This window comes from Anabrus simplex, chromosome 12 (genome assembly GCF_040414725.1).
Source record: "Anabrus simplex isolate iqAnaSimp1 chromosome 12, ASM4041472v1, whole genome shotgun sequence".
Taxonomy (NCBI): domain Eukaryota; kingdom Metazoa; phylum Arthropoda; class Insecta; order Orthoptera; family Tettigoniidae; genus Anabrus; species Anabrus simplex.
The window spans coordinates 56,330,902-56,356,659 of record NC_090276.1 but is presented as its reverse complement, the minus strand read 5'-3'; the positions used below and the strand labels follow the sequence as shown (position 1 = coordinate 56,356,659).

At 37.8% G+C, this 25,758-nt stretch overlaps 1 protein-coding gene across 5 annotated transcripts in view; it reads left to right on the top strand.

Moving 5' to 3' along the window:
- The window catches only part of LOC136884521 (tubulin epsilon and delta complex protein 1), a 68,516-nt gene that overhangs the window by 17,369 nt on the left and 25,389 nt on the right, over window positions 1–25,758 (top strand). For 2 of the 5 annotated variants that reach the window (XM_067156756.2, XM_067156755.2), the window contains one exon: window positions 5,834–9,048. The exons of 1 other annotated variant lie outside the window; for it this stretch is intronic. In XM_067156756.2, the coding sequence (XP_067012857.2) occupies window positions 5,834–6,283 (450 nt within the window). In that variant the 3' untranslated portion in view covers window positions 6,284–9,048. Of the gene's footprint in view, window positions 1–833; window positions 1,709–5,833; window positions 9,049–21,120; window positions 22,800–25,758 lie in introns of those variants that run through there. 2 more of the 5 variants (XM_067156758.2, XM_067156757.2) reach the window with 2 other exon arrangements.

Below are 25,758 nucleotides of genomic sequence, written 5' to 3'. Positions count from 1 at the left end.
CTGGGGCAGTTCCTATCCGGGACGGCGATTGTCCCATATTTTGAAACTCGAGAGAAATACGCCAGTGTTTCCACCTCTGATAAGTACCAAGAGTTATTCTTCTTTCCTTCAAAGAGGATAGATTTCTTCACTCCGTTGTTTCTTTATCTGGTGTGAGTTTGTAGATTTTTAAAATTGTTTTTATTCTGTTTGAAATTCTCCTGAGGTAGTCCGAGTCCACTGCATGTTCGTGTGAAATTGTCAGCTGTGAGAAATATGTTCTGATGACTTGATTAGGTCTGAGCTGTTCATTTCTATACATTTTTCTTCAACTTCATGCAGAGATTTTAATGAAATTGCTAATAATGACAAAAATCTGTTAACAGCACTTCGGAGAAATGAAAATATATTGAAACTGAAAGAACTGGTATGAATCATTAAATAAAATTAGTATTTTCCCATTTGTTTTACATTGCGCCGACAGAGGCAGGTCTTAAGGTGATGATGGGATAGAAAAAGGCTAGGATTGGAATCGACCGTGGCCTTAAGACAGGCTACAGCCCCAGCATTTGGCTGGTGTAAAATGGGAAATCATGGAAAACTGTCTTAAGGGCTGCCGACAGCGGGGCTCAAATCCATCGTCTCCCGAACACAAGCTCATAGCTACATGACCCGAACCGCGTGGCAAACTTGCTCGATACTGTAAGTTTGTTTGTGTTAAGTTATGCATTAATAAACTGCACTATGATGTCAACATAATAATAAGCATATCATTTTGAAACAAAGTTTATAACTGTAGAATAGGAGCCTGTTGATTTCCTCGATCGCACATCTGTCCTGGATTTTGATTTCAGGTATGTGGCAACCCTGGTCATGATGACCTTGTATGGGGTAAGACTAGTTGGTGATGCTGCAGGTGAGAGTGGTGCTTGGTGTATGGAAACAGTAGTTCTTACAGCAGATGTGTTCACAGGAGAAAGAGCGAGAAGCCACCATAGTGCCTGCAAAACCCTTAGCGTGGAGCTTTTTGCCCCATGCACACTCGCCACCATCAAACCATGTTTGATGATTGTTTCTCAGTTGAAGTCCTTAAACATCTGCCTCCAACTTCCCACCGTCCCGCCCTTAGAGATTCCAAAGCTATATATCAACAAACTGGTACTCAGGACTAGGGAAGCACTTGGCTTTAACTTAGATAATCGCACCTTTTTTTCATTCTTTTGTCTTATCTGACTCTCGACTCCCTTTACCTCCCCGGAGCAATGACCACTGCCATTATTATTCTATCCTCCACTGACGAAGGTTGCAACCGAAAATTTTGTGTCCCTGTCTTGTGTCATTTTTCCATTTCCATTTCATTTTCCATTTTAAGAAGAGCCCACGTTTCTGCCTTATTTTATAGTCACCGAAAGACTTTTGAACAACAAGGACTTGATATTTTATCCTTCATATTATTTTACCCATTTCTTGTTATGTGATACCTTTATTTTTTAGTTTTAAGTGTTAAGCTGATGATGTCCACGTACAAAGACAAAACATGTACTAGTTGACTTTAATTAAATTGAAGTTTGTATTGTAAGGTGGGATTTCTGTTAACTCTCTCATAAGCTTTACAGTGACAATACAGAAACATTATGAAGTTTATAGTATGCAATGATTACGAAAGGGGCGTGACAGTGGTACAATTTTTCGAGAAAGTAAGAGAAAAAGTTGATTTCTGCTCTATTCCCATCAGCATGACGAGGGCTACATCATACATCTCATTTTCAGTGACTGGAATTCATTCCCTTACCCTGGATCGAATCGGAAATAAAATGCCTTGCGACTTTATGGACTACTCAGCACAGCAGATTTGTTTCTGCCACAATTAACTGGACAAGTTCAAGTATTAAAAAACAGTTTGCAAGCCTCTTGGTTCCACAACATTTAGAACTAAACCTAAGGGGCCCAAACATCTTAAAATATTGCTTATTTCTTACATAATTATGTTTGTCTTCCCAGTAAAAATTGCGAGCATCTGTACCACCTCCAGCATGAATAGTGTCTGCAACAACAGTCTCCCCTGTATCATTTCATCCTCATCATGGTCTAATTTGGCAACATGAACACCACTGTCATCAGAATTATCACTAAAATTACAATTACTGTCCTTGGATTCACTAAAACACTGATTTAATATGCCTTCTATAGCATCGCTAGAAAAATTATCCTTGTTTACCAATGTCATTGTGGGTAAAGTACACAAACAAATCGTCTGTGAATTTTACACATCAATAGCGAGGTGAAAAATCGTTAAAATAGATCAGTAGATATACTGTACAAAAGACAGAACTTCATCTAGATGGCTGTAAAGAGACTTCGGGCATAGTTTGAACGAAACTCATGAGATGGAGCGATAATACAGATGTGGCAGAATGCGTGTCAGACACGTCACTCCATGCTGTTGGGTTAAGCTGATACCCATCGTTGCCCTTTTCATAGTTCTATGGCTGACACACAGTTCTCAGCACTGTTTTTTGACAATACTAATACGAAATATAACATGAGGGAGTCTCTTAAAGCCATATTACGCTAACCAAGTGATGTTTTATCCATCCATAAAATTCGTTTTTCAACCAACACATGCGATTTTAAGACATCTGTAACAAGATAGCAGTCTACAATAGTTCACTCTTATGGTGTAAAGAGTTCACAACTATAAACAGTTTAATGCCATCGTGCGAGGATTGCGTTCATCGTTCCGTAAGAATAATCATTCACAGCAACGAACCAATAACATTTCTTATCATTCACCTACACTTCAAGCTATTTTAATGGTCACTAAATGTTTTTATAGACATACTATATTTTTACTGATCATTTTTAAATCGTTGTAATTAGTTTTATCATTGTATTATTAGATGTTTTTTACATTATATGTACTGGGATCAGGGCCCTGACGTACCTTAAATTAGGTTATTCTAGCTGATGATGCTCGCAGAGTTTGAGCGAAACATGTCCTAATTTTAATATCTGTTAATGGTTTTATCCTAAATATAAAGGATTACTGTACTATGAATTGTAAAGTTGGTTTTTATTAATGTATCAACTTCTCAATATGACAGTTTCTAAACAGTTAGTTGCAACTGGCAAGTATGCATGTCTCATAAACCTTAAGCTTCAAGTTGATTGTAACTTTGGGTTTTTCAGAACGTTGCTGAGTTTGCCAAAGCCTGCGCAACTCAACCCAATTTTGCGTTTGAGTTCAGTTGTTCAGTTTTGTTGACCCAGCTTTAAAGTGTGGCCCAAGCAGACATATTTTTCAATGGATTTACCCCCTGTGGGTGGGGGACGCAGACAAAGAATTCACCCACAGTATTCCCTGCCTGTCATAAGAGGCAATTAAAAGGGACAACCAAGTGATGATGAAATTAGAACCATGAGACTACTTGTGTGATTATATGAGGAACATCGTTGATTTATAAGCTATAAATTTCATTTTTGTTCCGTATTGAAATGCAATTATAAGAAATAAATTGACAAGAGGTCTACCTTTTCAATACAATATATCAAGTAAGTGATATTCATCTGTCTTGGGACTAGTTTCAGCCACTTAGTTGGCATATTCAGCCAAATAAAAATTAAACAGATTATGTGATAACTAAAACATATGTATAACAGACAAATACAATGTTGCAGGGATAATTATAACATTAAATTACATATAACAACAAAATTTGTGTGGTTATGATCTTCTTGTCATGGTATGATGTCTTTAAGTTCACTTAGGACCCCAGAAAAGAAGTAAATCTCTGTCTGATGTAGAACAAGCACTGACTTGCTGGAGGAAGCAGGCATTTTTAATTCAGTACCGAGCCTTGTCATATCTGTCCATCAATATTTTTGTAAATGTGGTGATGTCATTTGTATTTATCCTGGGTGCCTTGGGAAGGCAAGTGAAGTGAGACTTAGGACTTAAGGTGCTGAGGGTTTATCGCCCTCCTGGGAGTACGATACTGGTCCTAGGGTAGTCTCGTGTAGTGTGAGGAAGTCTAGTAGTATTGAAGGTTATGTTTTGCCTTTTTCTTCTGTTGGTACTTCTTGATTTGGGGTCATCTTTCTGGAGTGTTCGTGTGAATTTATTGTGTGGTTGTATGTTGTTCATTGGAGGATGATCTTGGCGTGTGATCTGATATTTTCTGGTATGAAGGTGTTACTTGTGCTTTTTATTTTCTGTATCAGTGAGTTGGATTTTGGTATGTGCACTCTTGTACTGTTTTTATTTTCAGTTGGATATGCCTCTTGACTGTTAATTTAATGTAATCTTCTATTCAGTATTCAGGCATAAGTTGTATTTTTTTGTTTGGTGTGATAACACGTGCTATGTAATGTGACTTTTATCAGTACTAAATTGTTGCTATTTGCTTTACATCGCACCGACACAGGTAGGTCTTACGGCGATGATGGAATAGGAGAGGCCTAGGAATGGGAAGGAAGCAGCCATGGCCTTAATTAAGGTACAGCACCAGCATTTGCCTGGTGTGAAAATGGGAAACCACGGAAAACCATCTTCAAGGCTGCCGGCAGTGGGGTTCGAACCCACTATCTCCCGATTACTGGATTCTGGCCGCACTTAAGCGACTGCAGCTATCGAGCTTGGTACTAAATTGTTTATGAAATGACATGATGAAGTAGATGGTGACTCATTAACCTTGCCTGTGATTGGTACCATTCTGAGTAAAACCATGGGTCTGCATTGCCTGAGGAATACCGTGGGTTTGTGTTGTCTGTGGGTGGTACCATAATGTGTGATACGCCATGGGGTTGCATTGCCTATGATTATTACCACTAGGTGAGCGGCACCAAGAGTACACACATGGCCTGTGATTAGTTCCAGTATGTGAGGCGGCGCCCATGATTAGTCCCAGGCCGATGACCTTCAATGTTAGGCCCCTTAAAACAACAAGCAACAAGGATTAGTCCCACTATGCGAGGAACACTATCGGTCTGCGTTGCTTGCGAGTGGTGCCCTTATGTGACGAACACCATGAGTTTACGTTACCTGTGATTAGTACCACTATAGGAGGAACGTCATGGTTCTGCTTTATCAGTGATTAGTACTATTACAAGGGGCCAGTGACCTGGATTTTGGACCCCTTTTATAACGAGCATCATCTCAGCATCAAGACTGCGGTGGTATGGACATGTTAAGAGAATGGGAGAAGAAAGGATACCAAGAAAGATGTTACAAATGGAGATTAAGAGAAGGAGACCTAGAAAAGGACTGAGAGACAGGTGGCTGAAGGATGTAAAGAAGAGCATCGAGGCAAGAGGAAGGAACTGGACTAGAGTGAGAGAAGAGAAGTGGTGGATGGACAGAAAACGATGGAGAGGCTTACGTATGTTCCAAGCAGACCCAGTCTATGGTTGAAAACTGTTTCAGTTGATGATAATCATCTCAGAAAAGAAGGCATTGTAAATGGATCCACTGATTGTTTTGGATTCATGGTCATTTTTTCATCATCATTCGTTTTATATTTTAGTCTTTGGATACATTTTGAAGTTTTAATTATAGTTTCATTTCGTTGCACCTCGTACCATGAGGGGCCAGTGACCTATCTGTTAGGCCCCTTTAAACAGCAGTCATCATCATCCAACGGATTTAATAAGGTTACCGTAGACAGTAAATCGGGTATGACCTGAGCCTATTACTTTTGTTTTTGTAAGTTTTTCGCACAGCCCAATAGATTTTGACATTGTTCTGAGTTCCTGAAGCAGTTTGGCTACTTCTTTTGGATCACTGTTTTGACAAATTATAATGTTCATACCAAATTTTTGTCCCAACTCTTTCATGATGTCATTTGTCTCTTGCCAGGAAACAGTGCTAGTTAAGAAGGAAGAGAGCAAAAAGTCGATAAAAATCGATGGTGAGCAGAAACAGGAACTGATACGGTTCCTGAACGTCCTGTGCAGGAAGCTAAATTTGTTCCTCCATAGTGCCAACACCAAGACTGAAGATACCAATGCAGCATCATCCGAGGAATCCACCATTCAGCCAGTATTGGAATTTCAAAACAAGTCCTCAGCTTCCTACCCCGGAGTACCAAGGTTCCTTCGGGTGCAGAAGAAAGGGAAGGAGACTACCGAGGTGGAGAGGTGGCTGCAGTCCTCGGAGCTGCTGTTGCAGAACCTAGAAAAGGAGTGTAGAGGTAGAGAAAGCGAAATTAATTGCGAGTTAGATAAAATAGCTGAGAAAATGAAACATATCATTGTTCTTCCAAAAAGCCGCCGCTCGAAGTCTCCCCGACATCCACACGTATTTTAGATGCTCTTTCATATTTCCCTAAAAGTATTTATTTTAATCCACTTCTGTTCCAGAATGGTTCCTCTAATTTTTAGATGTATATAAGAGCTGATGCTTATTAATCTCTTTTACGAACATTTTCTTTTAGAGTTTTCAATTATACTGGTCTTCAGAGATGTAATTTTAAATTTATTTGTGTATTCTACCATAACCAGAATTCCTAAAGTAAGTTATTTTTATAGGAAAAATTACTCCGAGTGAAAAATCTGCCATTCGACTTGCAGTAATCTTAAAATTAATAATCGGATATATATGTACAATGCTTTCTTATCCACTTACAGAGAATCTTTCAACATCTGAAAAGATTCACATTGTTTAAGAGGTGTGGTACATGTTACAACCTCCAGAAATTTGTCATTTTAAATAGTTTTATCTCAGCCCCTACTACATCTAAGGCCTTGAAACTTTCTTATTGAAACATATTAATATGTTTAGGATAGAATCACATGTTTGGAAATCATAAACATTATCAAATTCATAATTAATTCTTCAAAATAATGGCTGTTTACATGTAGAAATTCACTGCTTCATTCATAATTCATAATCGGACCCTTTATTAATATATTTGCGTGGTTTTTTTAAATTGTGCTTTTCAAAATCACAGATACACAACTGACCCTTTCCAAAATATATTTTTCCAAATTTGGTAGTTTAATTATGTTCCTGTGTTGAGAAACTAAATGATTTTCCAGACACTCTGGACTGCCGCAAGAACAAAGTTTAACTGCATCAGAAAAGGTAACAAAATTACATTTGGACATGCGTATAATATTAACTGTAGAACTGGCAGTGTTAAATCGTGTGGTGGCAGCTTTTACTTGTCGAAATAAAATACAAAATATCTGCGAATTATGAAATGAATGTATAAAGTTTTATATACTGTATATCCCTAGAGTTCACTGAGAATTATTGTATTGACACGAAATTGCATAAATGTTTTGACTAGAAAAATGGACCTGTTCAAAAAATGTAATTCCTAAAATCAAAATAATAATTTTTTTGACCATATCTACATAAAAATGAAACGTATCCCAAACAAACTGAGATATATGGATTATAGTGTAAAACAAAAGCTAAAGGTTTCCACTTCTTCAGTACTGTTTGTTGTAACCTTAAAAAAGTTGCATATATTTATTGAAACTAGTTTCAGTCTTACCAGAGACCATCATCAGTCAGCTTCGGGTTCCAAGAGTTCGCTTGAAATAATTACACATGTATCGCTTCCACTGTTGTCGAAACTCGACTTAACTGAAGGACAAGAGTGAAAGCAAAGGTATTAGTTGCGAGGTGATGAAAGACTGACAATTCTGACAAAAACCACCAGCGCGCCCCATCTAGGGTTAGTTCACACATGAAAAACCGCGAGGCTTCGCTGATTTTCTGATCACTAGAAGTTTTAGTTTTTCGGTTCCCGTCATATTAGCTCCCAGCATCATTGTAACCCTTTCTTTACTTGTTAACTCTTCCTCACAAACAAAAAATGCTGTATTGCACAGTTAATGTTGCATAAAATTTAAGTTACAGAGTATGTTTTGTTTCAAGGGAGGAAATGTTTGCTTCCATAAATCGAGAAGTTCGTATAACCGAATTTCAAGTAATAGAGAAATAAATACATGTGAAGGATAGGACAGACGCCTGGGAAATTTAAGTTACTTCGAGATACTGAAAATTCGAGTAATGGAGGTTCGAGATATCGACGTTCGACTGTAATACATTTGTATATAAAATTAAGAAAGAACAACAGCACTACCTTTTACGAACATTAAGGCATGTAAAATGTAGAACTGGAAATGATTAAATGATTGAGAGGTATAGCAACTTGTGGATTTATTGAGTATTCTGGTCGGTTTTCGGCATGCAAATATTTTTATCTGAAGAACTATCAATCCTAGGTTGATGATTCTGGTAATTTTTGTAGACACCATATCTAAGAATAGTGGAGGGAAAAAAACCAAGTTGATAAATACCATGTAGTTCAGAAGTTATAAGGGAAAACTATAGTTACAGGAAATGAGTTATAAAGTTCTCTCAGACATCTGTTAACCTTTCACCAACTGCTAAAATGTGATATGTTACTTTGTAATTTTTAACATCAAAACTAATGCAGATACTGGCAAATTTTTTCTCCGGAGTGTACTATTATAGTTGGGATATAAATTTTTAAAAAATATATTTGAGAGGAGGTTGTAACATGTACTTATCCCCTTAAATACTGTGTTGTTTGCTGTGGCAAACATTTATTGTAAAAGTAAATGGCTGCTCCTAGGCTATATATTTCAGAACTACTTTTATTTTGTTTAAGACCTTTAAGATGATCGGACAGTGCAGTGTTTTTATTGTTAGCAATGCAATTGTTTGGGCGTGTCTATTTTTTAAACAGTATTAAGTTTCATTGCTTACTTACACCTCTGAACTCAGAAGGTCTATTCTGATGATGTTTTTATTTGCATATTGTAATGTCAAATTTTGTAAAAGAAGTTCTTGTTGTGTTAAGAGGACTTCTGCCTTGTGTTCTTGCTTTTATGTTGTCCTTGGAAAGTTTTAATCTTACTGTATAATTGTCATCACGTAGAGTGATGTAGGTACTATGATGTGTTGTACAGTCCTGTGGGAATTAATCAGAACAAAGTTTCTTTTTTGTAACTTCCTCAACGATAGCAAAAATATGCTCCACATTGCTTATTCCTACATCTTGCTCTTTCTATGCATTGTTTATTCATTGATTCAATAGTAATTGCTCTGTGTGATGATTGCATTAGGTTAAAAGTACATTTATTTGCATGTGTAGTACTTTTAAAGAATTTTTAGGTTACCTATGTGGGATCTGTTGTATCTCTCTTCAAAGGGTACGACTCCCAGGAAGAACAGTGCAATTGTAGCGTTATTACAGAGAACTTCTTACGATAAAAAATGAGGTAGCTAATAAATTCTGTGTTGTTGTAGGTGTTGTAAATTAACAATCAGTCAGTCACTACTGATCTGCATTTAGGGCAGTCGTCCAGGTGGCAGATTCCCTATCTGTGGTTTTCCTAGCTTTTTTTTAAATGAATGCAAAGAAATTGGAAATTTATTGAACATCTCGCTTGGTAAGTTATTCCAAATTATTCAGCAGCACAAACAGACTGGCTCAATTTCACCCAAGGAAAAGGGAAAATGAGGCAGGGAAGAAAAAGAAAACTGCATCAACTGATGATTGCTTTTCTCTTTAGAAGAACCAAATTAAACTCAAAGCCCACCGCTGTGGAATTGTGCAACTGGTGAGTGAATGTTCATCGTAGACTTCTAGCAGGTTGAAAGAAAACTTGTATAGACCTGCTAAGAAATGCCTTTTGACCAGACTTTTTTTTACAATTTGCTTTACATCACACCTATACAGATGGGTCTTAGGCGATGATGGGATAGGAAAGGGCTAGGAGAGGGAAGGAAGCAGTAGTGGCCTTGAAACAGGAGAAATGCACAGGAAAGAATTATTTTTGCTACAGCCAAGGATAGTGATCTTTTACATTATGCTTGGACTGAATTTAGAAAGGAGGAACATAAACTTATCCCTTTAGTTGATGTAGATTTTGATTCCCATGCAGAGCAAAGTCATCTTCGTACAGGCCATGAAGGCCCTGGGAGGGTGGAAGGTAAAGGCTTCTACCATCCGTAACCTCGGTAGAGTGGTTAGGTCTATGCTCGGCTGCCTTTGTTCCAAGGAATTAACTTGGTTCTCACTTTTGGAGTAGGCTGAGTGAACCTCAGGGCCATGTCCACCTCCGGAAGTGGAAATCTAAGTTATTAAATTTTTCGACTTCCTGATGGGGAGTCAAACCCATGTCCTTCCGGGTGAACCGAGTACGCCTTTACCGCCTCGGCCAGGCAGTCCCATGGGGAGCTTGAAATATTTGTCCTGAATGAGTAAATTCATAATTCTATTATAAATGGTCCGTTATTGGAAAGTATAAATTTTCCAGCTAACTCATTCTTGGTTACCAGCATTTCGCCTTAGTGTGCCAGTTTGGGTTCATCACTTGGTAACTAGCACACCTATCCAGACACATGGCTAATGCATATAGTATAGGCCACTGCATGTACTGCATGTATAATGTTAATTTCTTTCTTTGTTCCACCACTGTAAAGTTTTTAGCTCTTCACACTATACTCAGCAGAAGCCTAGTTTAATGGAAACATCCTATGAAGATGTTATTTTAGGGATTTTTCACCCATGTGAAGGCCTGTGACCTTTAAGGCCAATGGATGGCATGATGAAAAGTGACCAGTACAGGAAAGGGGAATTATTTGTGAGCTGCAGGGAAATGTTACAGATGATTCAGAACTTTTCCCTTCATTTTCTTCAGACATTCAGGTGCTAGAGTGCCTAGAGATCTCCCTTGACATTAATCCCATGGAAAATGTAGGCTATTTGCAGAAGGAGACTGTTTAATTCGAGTGCAAAATCATGATGATACACTTGGAGCTTGTGGAATCTATTCCAAATCGGTAATAGTAATTAATTAAAACAGTGGAAATATTAGCTACAGTTTAACCCTGTTTATCCAAAATAAAGTGGGCGGAGCCAGTTCGGATGACACATGGTAAACACTTTCGGAAGTTAAATGTCGAAATAAAAATGCACAAACTCTGTTAAGCAAAGGTGCATACTCTATATTAACATTAAAATGTTAACATAATGTCATTGTCTAAAAATCAGTGATTTTCTTCTTAATTTTCTTGGTGCAGCGCTGTCGTGCAGCTATGTCGCGCCACCATTTAATCTACAATACATCAGGTGGTGTAGATTCTTTGTTCTGTTCAACAAAGCGCAAAGCAATCTGAAATAATGAAACAATTTTTTTGTGTCTTCTGAACTGAATACTGTATGCAGTAATTTTATTACAGTACTGCAATTAAATCATGTGGTAATGCATTTTATATAAAAATTCGAAATCAATCTTACCTCAATTGCATTAAATCCATCATCTGCTGTAACTTGATTCTCAGAACTGCTATTGTCAAGGTCTGAGTCGTCTGCATAATCTTCATGACGAATAATACAATAATAATAATACAGTAATAATAATTCCTGCTTGATCAAGAAAAAATATATCGTGGAACGAACTAGGGGGTAAGAAGCAGTTTTTTTATGTGCTACACATGCATTGTGGGATAAGTCATAATATAAAAATACGTTTTGCCTAGTAGCACTCAGCACTTACAGCAAGAGAATTACTAATAGCGATGGCTAAGAACGAGAGGATAAAAACAAAATATTAAAATACAAATTTGCCAGAGCATTCCGGTTAAGCCAGGTTTCGGTAAAACGAAGTTTGGTTAATCGGGGTTTTACTGTATTAATAAAGATTAAAGGTATGTAGTGGAAAACTAGGTGCGAAAGATACGTAAAATGTGTGCGTTATTGTCCTGTTCTGATGAATTCTTGTAGGATTGTATATCGTACCTAAGGCAGTGATTTTATGTACTGGACCTGTGTCTGTTCCTATCCCCACTTTATATTGAGCTTGTCGTTACAAATTAGTGAGGAAAATTGAGCTTTGCCTGAGAAAGATGGCATCAGCAAATAGCTGCTTTTCACCACCCTTCTGGCCAAGCCTAATTTGCTTGTCACCTGTTAGTAGTTTTTTTTTTGTAGCAGGTCACTCACGTTATTAGCTCTTTTGAATATATTTTAAATGTTTGAGAGAAATCCCTAGATCAGGCACTGCATTTCCTTACAAACTGTTATGCCTTCATGAAGTAATTCTGTATTCTTCTGAGAGTGAACTCCAGCGTGACAGTCCTGTGTTCCTCTTCTTCCATTAATTAATTATACAGGATGAGTTATGTAAATTGGGTGGTTTTCGAAATGAGCCCATAGCTGTCCGATAGTGGATGGGAAGACGGGATTGCTTTCTAAATGTGAAGAAATTCGGGGAGATTTACTTACCAGCATTTAATAATAATATGCAAGTTATTCTTTATTAGGCATCAATTGTTCCCTCAGTTTTGCCCGTTGCTGGCTTGCTTCTTGTTTTACTATACATTCGTTCAAGATCAACCAAGGTGCAAAGGTCAGATATCGCTTCAAGGGGGACTGTTCAAGCTGGCTAGACTTCGCTCCCAAAACCTTGCTAAGATTTCTCTGTTACGGAATTGCAAAATGCAGATGACGCTGCCGCACCTGCTCTCACACCTGAAGAGCTGCAACAGTCAGTCATTTCAAGAGTGCTTGTGATCATTTTGGTCTCCTCATTAATGTTCAGAAAACCACTCGCACATGGAACGAACCTCCCAGCTTTCAATATCACCATTGCAGATACTCCACTAGAGCAGTTTGACCACTTTTTATATCTAGGAAGTATCATCTCAGCTGCCTCTGTGGATCCGTGGTAGAATGTCGGCCTCCGGATCCCAAGATAGCGGGTTCAAACCCGGCAGAGGTAGTCGGATTTTTGAAGGGCGGAAAAAAGTCCATTCGACACTCCATGTCGTACGATGTCGGCATGTAAAAGATCTCTGGTGATACATTTGGTATTTACCCGACAAAATTAATTAAATCTCAGCCATAGACGCCCAAGAGAGATCCGGTTTACTCTAGGTCCGCTAGATGGCAGACATAGTAAGCCGGAACGTCGAAATTGACGAGCAGACAGCCAGATGGCGTCAAATCGAAATGTCTGCAAACGGTAGCTGAGGCCATACGATTATTATTATTATTATTATTATTATTATTATTATTATTATTATTATTATTATTATTATTATTATTATTATCATCTCAACAAATGCTAACTGCTCACAAGATGTGGATAGGAGAATTGGTGCTGCCCACTCAGCATTTGAACATTTACCCCATCATGCCTTCGTGAATAAGGACCTTACAATGCATACCAAGATCATGGTGAACCATGCTGTTGTCATATTAACAGTGCTTTACGGTTGTGAAACTTGGACTCTTTACGATCAGGCTATCAAAAAGCGAGAGCGTTTCGGTCTGCAAAAACATATATCCATCTTGAACATCAAATGGGAGGACTGTGTCACCAACCTTGCAGTTCTTGAGAAAGTACATGCTATAAGCATAGAGGCTACCATCATTGGCCACAGTCTCAGATGGATAGGGCACGACCGTCGCATGAGTGAAATCAGGCTTCGTCAACTCCTGTATGGTGAACTCTGCTCCGGCACAAGACTTCTTGGAGCCCTTTAGAAGCATTTCAAGGATCAGCTAAAGCATGCTGTGAAAAGAGCTGGAATTAACCCTCAATCCTGGGATATGTTTGCTGAGAATCGTACACTTTGGCGCCACCCTCTTTCACTAACAGTTACGGTATTTAAAGAGGAACGACAACGACGTAAAGAGGATAAATGACAAGCACAGAAGCTCCGTCAAGAACAACCCCGACGTCCCCCAGCAAGATTGAAATAATAACATTAAGTTATTTATTAGACCACCTAATCAATACAAAATCGTCTTGGATGATTTACATAAATTTGTTAGCTAATAGTGGGACATGTTTCGCCTTCTCTGAAGGCATCATCAGCCATAGTCTTAACCTTAAATTAAAAATAAGTGTCTAAATAACATGTAGTAATGAAATGAATTTTAAAAATCTTGAAGAGATTTGAAGTAAAATAACATTAAAAATAACAATGATGGTTTGAAAATACAATGTGATGAGATACAATAGTGGAAGTATTAACAAAATTAACATTACAAGGCTGCTAAAATAAGTACAATGGATAAAACAACAGATTGTTATACAACAAGTAGTAAGATTACATAAAAGTAAAGTTGATAGTCATGGCGGTTATAATTAGACGATGGCGAAAAATCTTATATAATCAAAGTAAAGAGGAGAGAATAAAAGTCAAAGTTAGTCGAGAGATCCAAAGTTCATCATGATCTTGAAGATAAAAGACGAAAGTCAGATGCATATAGTGAAGTTGTAGAATACGTTGAGGATATGAAGTTGGTGAATAGAAGTTGAAGAACAGTTTCAAATAGGATCACTATGGACCATCTCAAAATTTGAAGTGATGTTCAAATGTTGTAAATTGTGAGATTGTAGATATTCTAGTTGAAAAAGCATATAAAAGTGGAATCATTTGACGGTGACAAAGATAGCTTGTAATATTATGAGTTAGAAGAATTTGCAACCGTAGACTTCTTGCTACGTTAACACACGTAGCAAGAAGTCTACGGTTGCAAATTCTTCTAACTCATAATATTACAAGCTATCTTTGTCACCGTCAAATGATTCCACTTTTATATGCTTTTTCAACTAGAATATCTACAATCTCACAATTTACAACATTTGAACATCACTTCAAATTTTGAGATGGTCCATAGTGATCCTATTTGAAACTGTTCTTCAACTTCTATTCACCAACTTCATATCCTCAACGTATTCTACAACTTCACTATATGCATCTGACTTTCGTCTTTTATCTTCAAGATCATGATGAACTTTGGATCTCTCGACTAACTTTGACTTTTATTCTCTCCTCTTTACTTTGATTATATAAGATTTTTCGCCATCGTCTAATTATAACCGCCATGACTATCAACTTTACTTTTATGTAATCTTACTACTTGTTGTATAACAATCTGTTGTTTTATCCATTGTACTTATTTTAGCAGCCTTGTAATGTTAATTTTGTTAATACTTCCACTATTGTATCTCATCACATTGTATTTTCAAACCATCATTGTTATTTTTAATGTTATTTTACTTCAAATCTCTTCAAGATTTTTAAAATTCATTTCATTACTACATGTTATTTAGACACTTATTTTTAATTTAAGGTTAAGACTATGGCTGATGATGCCTTCAGAGAAGGCGAAACATGTCCCACTATTAGCTAACAAATTTATGTAAATCATCCAAGACGATTTTGTATTGATTAGGTGGTCTAATAAATAACTTAATGTTATTATTTCAATCTAATATCATCAATACGGACCAAAAATGATATTTATTACATGTAATGTCCCCCAGCAATTCCATGCGATCTGTAATGGACGTACATTTCATCCCAAGTCATTCACACAGCATTGTGAGTGTGAAAATGTAAACTCTGAAAAATATGTTTACTTGGATACAAGTTGCAGCGAACGATGACAACAACAACATTCACGATACAGTTCACATTGCCTCAGCGTATGTTTTTAGTGAAAAATTATTGTATTACAAAGTCCATCATAGCCATCCAAAGGGCACTCTCAAGAGAGAGTATTGTGTGCGCCATCCTCCTAAGAAAGGCACGATGCTAGCTGTAGTGGGACATTTGGAAACAACTGGGTCTCTTGGTCTTCCTCTTGGTCATTTTCCTTTTATCTCCATTTTGTGCATCCTTCTGGGTATCTTTTCCTCTATTATTCTCTTCATTTGTCCATACCTGTCCTGTTCTGTAGTGGCTCTTATTTTACTATATCTCCAACCTTCTCGTTTCTCATCTTATCCATTCTTGTTACTCCTATCCTGCTTCTCAGAAGTTTAATTTCACCTGACTGTATCCTGGTCGCAGATCTCTGCCTCGTTACCCAAGTTTGTGCTGCATACATCAGAATAGGTTCATAGTGTGTCCTGTATATCACTCTTTTGCTTCTCTGAGGGACATCCTTGCTCCAAACCAGGCTTCTTACACTTTTCAGGAACACTCCTGCTTGTCTTCGATGCTCGATTATTTCTTCCATTTTCCTGTATGATACTTTCCAGGTATTTGAAACTCTCTACCTTCCTAAGCTGTTCCCCTCCAAGCATTATCCCTCTCATTGGAATCTCCTTCTTTCTAGTTGTAATCGCGATCTTGCTCTTTTTGGCATTAAATTTCATTCCATATTGTTCCACCTCATCTTCCCATGCATCTGTTCCTGGATATCCTCTTCCTTTTCTCCCCATATTAACAGGTCATCTGCAAACCTCGTCACTTTCATTTTTCCTTCCCCAATTTTCCTTGCCACTTTTGTCATTAACTCATCCATTATTACAATAAAGAGCAAAGGTAACAGAGCACTTCCTTGTCTTAATCCACTTTTTTTGCCCAAAACAGTGTTCTCTCTCTCCTCCTATGTTCACACAACTGACAGTGCCAGGTACTTGTGTCCATACTTCATGTAAATCTACCGGTGTTGATGCCATCATTCCAGGGCTAAGCTTTACCACATCGTAGAACTGCCTTGTTCAAGTCACCTTCAAAATGTATTAGAAGGAAGAGTTTTGATTTCTAAAAGAAGTGGGATTTAAATAAATGCATTATTCTAGTATTTCTTGTAGCAATAGCCACAAATCCCTCCACTCTTTAAAAGTATTTTAAAGTGATATTGTGATATTGTTACATGAACATTGTTTCATTTTTATATGATGTATTTTGATAATTATTGATACTAGCATGAAATAGGTTGTAGTGAGAACCTGTAGTGCAAGCCAATATTGTTATCACTAGCGACAACATTTTTACGTGTGATAATCCCTTGTGTATCTTTTTCTCAGGAAAGGAACTTTATTTAATATAGGGATGAATGAATTACTTGAGACACGCATGAGCCATATTCAGTGTATGTAAAAAAAAAAATCTCTTTTATGGTTTTATAGTTAAGTGCTAGAATGCGAGAGGGAGCTAACCTACACAGCCATGGAACTGAGATGTTTTGCTTTTGACCTTATTGCATGAAATTGAGCCCAAATACAGTCACATTTTTGGTTCATAAACAATTATTTATAGTCAAAAAAGATAGGAAAATTAAAATAGTCTTCTAATATTCATTATTTATTTGAAAAATCGGTTACTTTTATAACAGTCAAATTTTTATCAATTACTTGTTAGTTTCAGATTAGGTTCAGATTTAGTTCAACACTAGCTGATGTACCTGTGCTTTGCTACGGAATTCTACATTGTATAGAGAATTCTAGGTTAGGTAGTGTACGCGTTGTGAGCAAGATTGTTTTAAATTGTATAGCTCTTAACGTTACCCTAGAAATGCGACGGGAGGTCACCAAACATATTTTCTCATATGAAGACTGAGGGAATTTTCACTGTTAATGGCAGACCCAATTTCACACCATGAGCCACGATCAGGTTGGGATGTTTTCATTATAATGCCTTTTTACATCCTCAGAATGACTGTCTTTAGTGGTTTTCCCAACTGAAATGAACATACAATGACGTCAAGAGTAAGATTAAAAGCAATGCTTTCATATTACGAAATACTCGTTCAAATGAAACACCACACATTTTGTCACTTTTAACGAACAGTCTAACAGTCCAAAGTTCCAGACCTGGAATGACCAAACCGCAGACAGTCGTGATAGGTGAACACACTTCGGCTTTCTTCGACAGGGAGAGGGTCTAATAGTGGAGACTCCCAGGGCAAAAGCTATGCCCAGTTACTATTCTGTTTCCTAGGAGTACCCAATGAGTACACTACACTGGCGGCGGAAAAATCTATCTGACTTGAAGGAAAATTTTTCCTCCAAGCTAGAAGAGAAACTCCCTCTTCACTGCTAGTTTGGTAAATTGAATGTAGAATTTAATAAAAGTGAAGGGAAAGAAGCTTTTCTTAAGAAATGGCTCTTTTCAGAGTTGAATTTCGAGTTATTTAGTGAATATTGTGGTGCTATAATTTGAAAAAGGCCTAAATTGTTATTCTAGACCAGGCCATATTACTACTACTACTACTACTACTACTACTACTACTACTACTACTACTACTACTACTACTACTACTACTACTACTACTTACTACCACTAAGTGAGGCTCTGCCTTAAGTATGCACACTGCCCATTCAAAACAGCGCGTCAGAGTAGGGATCGAATAGCTGAAATACTATGATGATCCAGTGTGTTACGTACCAGCTGTATTAGAAAATGTATGAACCAGAGGAATGGCATGCTAAAGAAGAAAGTTTTCTAACTCCCCGGCTATTTCCCGCCAATATTCAGTCAGGCTGTTATACTCGGTACGCAGCATAATCCCATCTATCGGAGTTGAAAGGCAGCATAAGAGACAAAGAACATCACTATAAATAATGGTCAATGTAATGTTTTTGTTGATCAATGTTATGCACTTTCGATATTATAGGCCTTCACATTTCGTTTTCTTCCGACTCTTAAATACCACTCTTATCATAGTCTGTACGGTAAAACTGAATAAAAGATAAATGATCGGAAATTGTATTCTCTATAACTTTTTTATATAGTACTTTTCGATAAGACCAATAATGGTATTTAAAAATTACATTTTAAGCACCTTCCCCTAAACTACAGTTTCATCCAGGGTGAATAAAATTGTTTATAGCTTACACTGTATTTTCTTATTTCCCGACTCTATATACCGATTTTCATTAAATTCTGTTAACCCATTTTCTCGTGGCTCGGCGTTGATATGGGCTTAGCAACAAAAATACAAATTCATGAATATCTGTGTTGTCATAGCTGGTACAGTAAAAATGTATAAGACATAAATGGTTGGAAATTTAATTCTCTATAACTTTGGTTATGTAGCATTTATCGATACGAGAACTAATAATATAAATATTTGAGAATTACATTTAGGCCTTTCCCTAAACTATCATTTCACTCAGCATAAATAAAATTACTTATAGCTTAAATTGTAGTGGCTCATTCGCCGACTTTGCATACCAATTTTCAATGAAATATGACCACTAATAACGTAAATATTTAAAAATAAAATTTTTGGTCTTCCCCTAAACTATCATTTCCTTGGCGTGAATAAAGTTATTCATAGGCTAGATTGTAGCAACATATTCCTCGACTCTGAATACCAATTTTTATGAAGATAGGACTATTAAAAACATAAATATTTGAAAATTAAATTTACATCTTCCCCTAAACTACCATTTCACTCAACGTGAATACAATTATTTATGGCCTAGATTGTAGCGACTTTGCATACCGATTTTCATTAAATTCTCTTTCGCCGTTTTCTAGTGATCCATGTACATACATACAGACAGAAATTACAGAAAAGAAAAAAAGTGCATTTCCTGGTTACTGTGGACATGACCGATACAGAAATACCATTCTTTTCGAATTCTGAACAATGTACAGACAAAACTCTTATTTTATATATATAGATGGAATATCTTGTTATGTTTCAGGTTTACTAATAGTGTCTGGGGTTTAAGTCACACTGACTCTAAGCAGTCATCTGTAACTTGATGTCAACACTAAAACTTGTGACAGCAAGCGCATGTGCTATTGGCTACCACTAGCTGCTTAGCTCCCTTTTGCATTCTCTCACTCCAGAAAATGTTGATGTCTACATGACAAAAGCTTTACATGTATAATATTTATTTTTTGTTCCACCACTGTAAAACTTTTTCTCTCTTCACACTATACTCGGCAGAAGCCTAGAAGTTTACCTGTATTACCTTAATTGATATCCCTAAGGATTTCAAAATTGTGGATAAAAACCACCAATGTATAATTGAACTCTATTTTTAATGTACCTTGCTTAGTGTAGTGTTACTGGAAGTTCCTTGATGGTGACAAGGTGTGGCATAGATACTGTAAGTAAAATTCGAAATCCCATATTGGGATACCAAAGAAAGAAGAAGAAAACAACAACATCGTTTCCTGTATAGCAACATTTGAAGCAGTAAAAGCAGAAGGAAAGGGGAAAAGTTTTGACTCCATGAACAATTAGTTTCAGATAAAGTAATCCTAGGGCTGTAACATATGAGAAAATGAAAAAAATCCGTGAAGCAATGCCTGGCTCAGCTGGAGTTTTTCGGTTGCCCTTTTCTTCATCTCTCAAAAGTGTGAGCAATTGGGATATTGTGAAAAACATGATCAAACTCACTGTATGTGGTTAGAAAGGAAGAAAACCAAGTGTCGAATCAAGTCATACAAAGCTAGATAGATGGAACAAGAAAAGAAAATATGACAGGTTAGTGTGTGAAGAGGGAGAAGCAGAAACAGCAGACAAGGAAAGACATGAAAACACAAAAATACAGTGTAGTTGGAAACAACCGAGAATATGAGCGTTACAGCGTTGGTCATACTGATAAGTAATGAGAAAAAATTGTGTCGATATCTCGTGCCATTGTCGTTTTATAAGCTGGTGAAGTTAGCCATCACATCGCTTCACGGGCGAATTCAAATGGGCTTTGCGAGGTGGTGTTGCAAATCTTTCTGTGGCATGGTCAGGCTAGAGAGCCATAGAGTTAGCTGGAAAATTTATAATGTCCAATTATGAACTATTTAAATTGGTATTATAAATTTACTCATTCGGACAAATATTTCAGGTTCCCTATGGGAATCAACATCTATATCATCTAGAGAGCCATGCAGAGAAATGAGCATCAAATACTAACACATCGTGGTTTTCAACCAGTGCCACCGTAGCGTGCTTGCTGCGGGCCGACTCATATCAGCAGGCAGATCCTTGTTCAAGTCCCTCCCCTGGAGGAGCTTATTTCTTCTATTGGCACTCTCAAGCCAGTCATAAGCCATGTGCAGATTTAGCAACACCGCCTCGCAAAGCCCATCTGAAGTCTCCTGTGAAGCGATCTGATTGGTTAAGTTCAGCAGCTCATAAAATGACAAGAGATATCAACATAATGATTTCAAATTATTGATCAGTATGACCAACGCTCTAATGCTCATATATCCAGTTCATGTTATTTCTTACCACCCTAGTTCATCTACATCTATCTCTTCTCAGCCTTTGGGATGCTTTTCTTCTTTCATGTTTGTCCTGTGTTCCTCACGTGTGCGTTTCTTTGCTTATGTTTCTTCCCTTTTCCTGTACTTATCCGGCTTTGTTCTTATCTTACACTTCCGATGTCAAGACTGAAGATCTGTCACGATGGCCCTTCAATGAGAGTTGATGCCAACCCTTCTGATGCAGCTGTGAAGAGAGAGGAGATGGATTTAAAAGAACTGGGAATGATAAGGAGAGAGCCTATCTTTTTGATACTTTTGTGTCCAAAAATCTCCACTGATTTGCATTTAGAGCTGTTGCTCAGATGACAGGTTCCATATCAGTTGTTTACCTAGTCAAAGAAAGGTTTAGGAAAGGTTATTCCACTGAAGCTTGACTTGTAGAATTCCAGCAAGATATAGCAGATATCTTGAATTCAGGAGGTCAAATGGTCTGTATTGTGATTAACCTATCTAAGGCATCTGATAGGTTGGATCATGGGAGACTACTGGCAAAAATGAGTGCAATTGGACTAGACGAAAGAGAATTAGATTAGGCGCAGTATTATCTGATCCTTTAATCATTGAAAAGGGCAATTCCTCAAGGCAGTATTTTTTTTCTCAAATTTGGCCATCTATGGACTGCATAGAACTTCTTGGCCTTTCTTCTCTTATCTTCACAAAACTTCTTCATTCTTTCGCTTCTCATCTTTCTCTCCTCTTCGGAAATGATCCGTCCGAACCTCCGTTTTAGTGGTTTCTCTTCAGATGATTTTAGACTGTCGACTCTTCTTCTGAACATTCTATTGTGGATCATCTGCAGTGTAATTTCTAACTTCTTCCACATCCCTCTTGACCTCTTCGACCCACTTGGAGGTGGCCACGATGTAGTTCACTATCTTCAGCTCTTTAATGATATTCTCCTTTCGGTCCAAGCTCTACGCCAACACCACATCTCATAGGCATCAATGTGGTCCTTGTCCTTAGCCTTGACTGTCCATGTCTCTCAACCGTAAAAGAACACTTCAACCAATCGAATCTTTGTGATTTTGGATATTACACTGTTCTGCCAGATCTTAGTTTACTCATTGCTGCGCATCCCAGGGCAATACACCTCTGTATCTTTCTCGCAATTTCCTGTGTCACTTATACATGACCCAAGGTACACAAGGTCATTAACCAACTCCAGTCCCTTTAATCAACCTGTGAAGTGCACTTGATTTCCACAATCAATGATCATGAGTTTGGTCTTCTTCAAATGAGTGTGGTGTCAGCAAAACGCAAAACTGTATAGAGTAATAAATAAGATATGTGATTGTGAGCAACTGCAAAAAGACCTCAGCAGTGTTGTGAGATGGACAGTAGGCAGTGATATGATGATAAATGGGTTAAAAGTCAGATTGTGAGTTTCACAAATAGGAAAAGTCTTCTTAGTTTTAATTACTGCATCATTGAGTTAATCACATATACGGAATTGTAAGTAAAGGGAACAGATCTCTGCACATGCTTATAAGGGTATTCAGGGGTTGTAGTAAGCATTAAAGGAGAGGGCATATAAGTCTCGATAAGACCCCCAACTACCGGGCGAGTTGACCGTGCGCGTAGAGGCGCGCGGCTGTGAGCTTGCATCCGGGAGATAGTAGGTTCAAATCCCACTATCGGCAGCCCTGAAGATGGTTTTCCGTGGTTTCCCATTTTCACACCAGGCAAATGCTGGGGCTGTACCTTAATTAAGGCCACGGCCGCTTCCTTCCAACTCCTAGGCCTTTCCTATCCCATCGTCGCCATAAGAGCTATCTGTGTCGGTGCGACGTAAAGCCCCTAGCAAAAAAAAAAAAAAAACCAACCCCCAACTAGAGTATGGTTCCAATGTATGGAACCCTCACCAGGATTACTTGGTTTAAGAACTGGAAAAAATCCGAAGAAAAGCAGCTCAATTTTTTCTGGGTGATTTCAGACAAGAGTAGCGTTACGAAAATGTTCCAGAGTTTGGGCTAGGAAGACTTGGGAGAAAGGAGACGAGCTGCTCGACAACGTGGTATATTGATATAGATGTTGATTCCCATAGGGAACCTGAATATTTGTCCCGAATGAGTTCCGAGCTGTCGGTGGGGAGATGGCATGGAATGACATTAATAGACAAATAGGTTTAAGTGGTAAAGATCACAGTATAAAGATAAAGCCAGAATTCAAAAGGACAAGTTGCAGTTACGAATTGCAATAATTTACCAAGGGAAATGTTCAATACATTTCCAAATTCTTTGCAATTGTTTAAGAAAAGACAGGGAATTTGCCACCTGGGCAACTGCCCTAAATGCAGATCAGTGGTGATTGATGGTGAGGATCTTTACAGGTATTTACAATGATCCTCATGAATTACTCTCATGCCATCAGAACAGTAATTAAAACTGTGTTTTTATGTTTGTTTTTGCATTATTTTTTTATTGCTACCTCCTCAGATATTGGCATGTTATTATGTTTGTCCTATTATATATTCTATATATTACTTGATTTAATAACATTGCTTGTTTTCTGGACTTTTTAGAATAGTTGCTAAACAGAGACATTGCTCATTTTGAATCTCCCTATTCTGGGAGCTTTGTAACAAGTATAATCAAACCATTCCATGTACTGTAACTTTTGTTCATGTGATGAATTGTTATATGGCTTGGTGTGTCTGTTTGTGGAACTTCTTGCAGAGTATAGTTAGGAACAAAACTCTTACATTTTATCATGCTCTTGTTTCTTCTAGCACTAACTCATCAGTCATATGTTTGTATTCCATATCAGTATTATAATAATTTTCAGTGCTTCAACAACTGAATAATTATAAGCAGTATATTTGGTTATTCCTTAGTGCAAAGAATGTTGTCTTAAGCTGTAACTGGTGACAATGAATTCTGTTAAATGATGCCATTGTCGGTGCTATGACGTGCTTGCTGAAAATGGAAGCACTAAAACCCCAAAGTCCGTTAACATTTGACGAGGCAATACTTAACGGAATATTGGAGCTAGAGAGGTAATGAGTGACACACATAATTGGCATGACATGAGGTTTGGTAATGTCAACATGCTGCAATTGCAGGCGCATCTGACGCTCTCTCTCACGACAGCTCCTTTTATACCGTACGCAGTTCTCATGCAGCATCACTGATGTATTGCTGTCTGGTGCCATCTGTTAGCCTGTTCGTGCATTCATCGTTGGTGTCAGTAAAACCCAATGTCATGTCATGCAGGTGTGGCCATTTGTACCTGATGTGTTGCTGTCCAGCGCCAGCTCTTGGTCATTTTGTGTATAGTACGCGAAACTTTTCTTGAGCCCTGAGCTCCATAATGCTGAATGGGATCTAGGGCTCAAGAAAAGGTTCGCGTACTATACTTTATTTCGGTGTCAGTAAAACCCCGCATCATGCCGATCATGTATGTCAATTATTATCTCTCTACCTCTAATATTCTGTGAAGTACTGCCTCGTCAAATGTTAACGGACTTTTGGGTCACCCTGTACATCTTGAGTTACACTGAACTGAGTTGACACTGGAAAGTAGGACGTCCTTCTTAAGAAAAGAAAAAGAAAAAAAAACTTGTTTATCATTCAAGGTTTTTCCCCAGCAAGTTGCTGTAGTCTGCTAGTTTGTACTCGTTATAAAGTGCTGCATTTGCAAAGTTCTGAGATCTCTAGTTAGAGGGTCATAAGGGTTTCTCCTTATAACCACATAAGTCACCAGAAATTCGCTTTTTTTTTTTTTTTTTTTTCTCATGTTGAACTTCATCCCATAATTTTATTAAGTAATTATTACAGTATTATTATTATTATTATTATTATTATTATTATTATTATTATTTCTGGTTTAAAGCTACATATACAGTATATTAACAAGCCTTGAACAAAAATGCAAAGCTTTCAGCCACGTTTCATCAGGAGAAAGCATGAGACCTGTACTCCACAAATACATACATAACACCGCCATGGCACACCGCAACGCACTCGAGAAACTGTCGGCAGAGGGCGGTGAGTCATTAAACTCTCTCCTGAACAGCACAGCAGGACAATCCCAGAGTCCAGTCAGTAGGGGGCTGTGAATGTGTGTTCGTGATTCGCAGAACCAAGTTCCACATTCCTCGAAGCATACTTTCAGCAGCAGATCTTCATATGCTTTGTTTGTTTGTTCAACCCTTGTCCCGTTTTTCTACAGGGTCGGGTATTATCGGCATACTTTATCTTGGCGCATTTGTGTACGGGGGTGAGGAGTAAGGAGGGAGCTGTCCCGGTTAGGATAGTGGTGCCAACTGAATGAAAATGAAATCTGAATTGAATCGAGAATATGATCGATCGATATATGAAGTTTCTAATCCGTTATTATCTTAAGCCAACAACTATGTCACATACACATTATATAACATTATATAACATTTCTCGATGTGAATCTTGTTCCCAGCATGAATTCTATAGTTTGGCTTTGCTGTTTAAACAATAACAGTACTAGTACTAAAGTGTACGCCAGATGTCGTACAACGATGCTTAAGCGATTCATAGTTTGTGTTTCAAAGGTTGCCAGTACGAATCTCGAAGATTGCCGAGGTCAACCGATTCAGCACTAGGGTGTAAATGCACCAAGATAAAGTGTGCCGATAATGAGGTGAGATGAATCTGCTGTGGTGGGTTTCTATGACCGGATGCACTTCCTGACATCAACCTCATCAGAGGAGTTAATGAGATGAAATGAAGGCCGTGATATATGATAGTAGGAAGGGGGAGGTTGAAACCCTGTGCCGGCACATAGCCTAC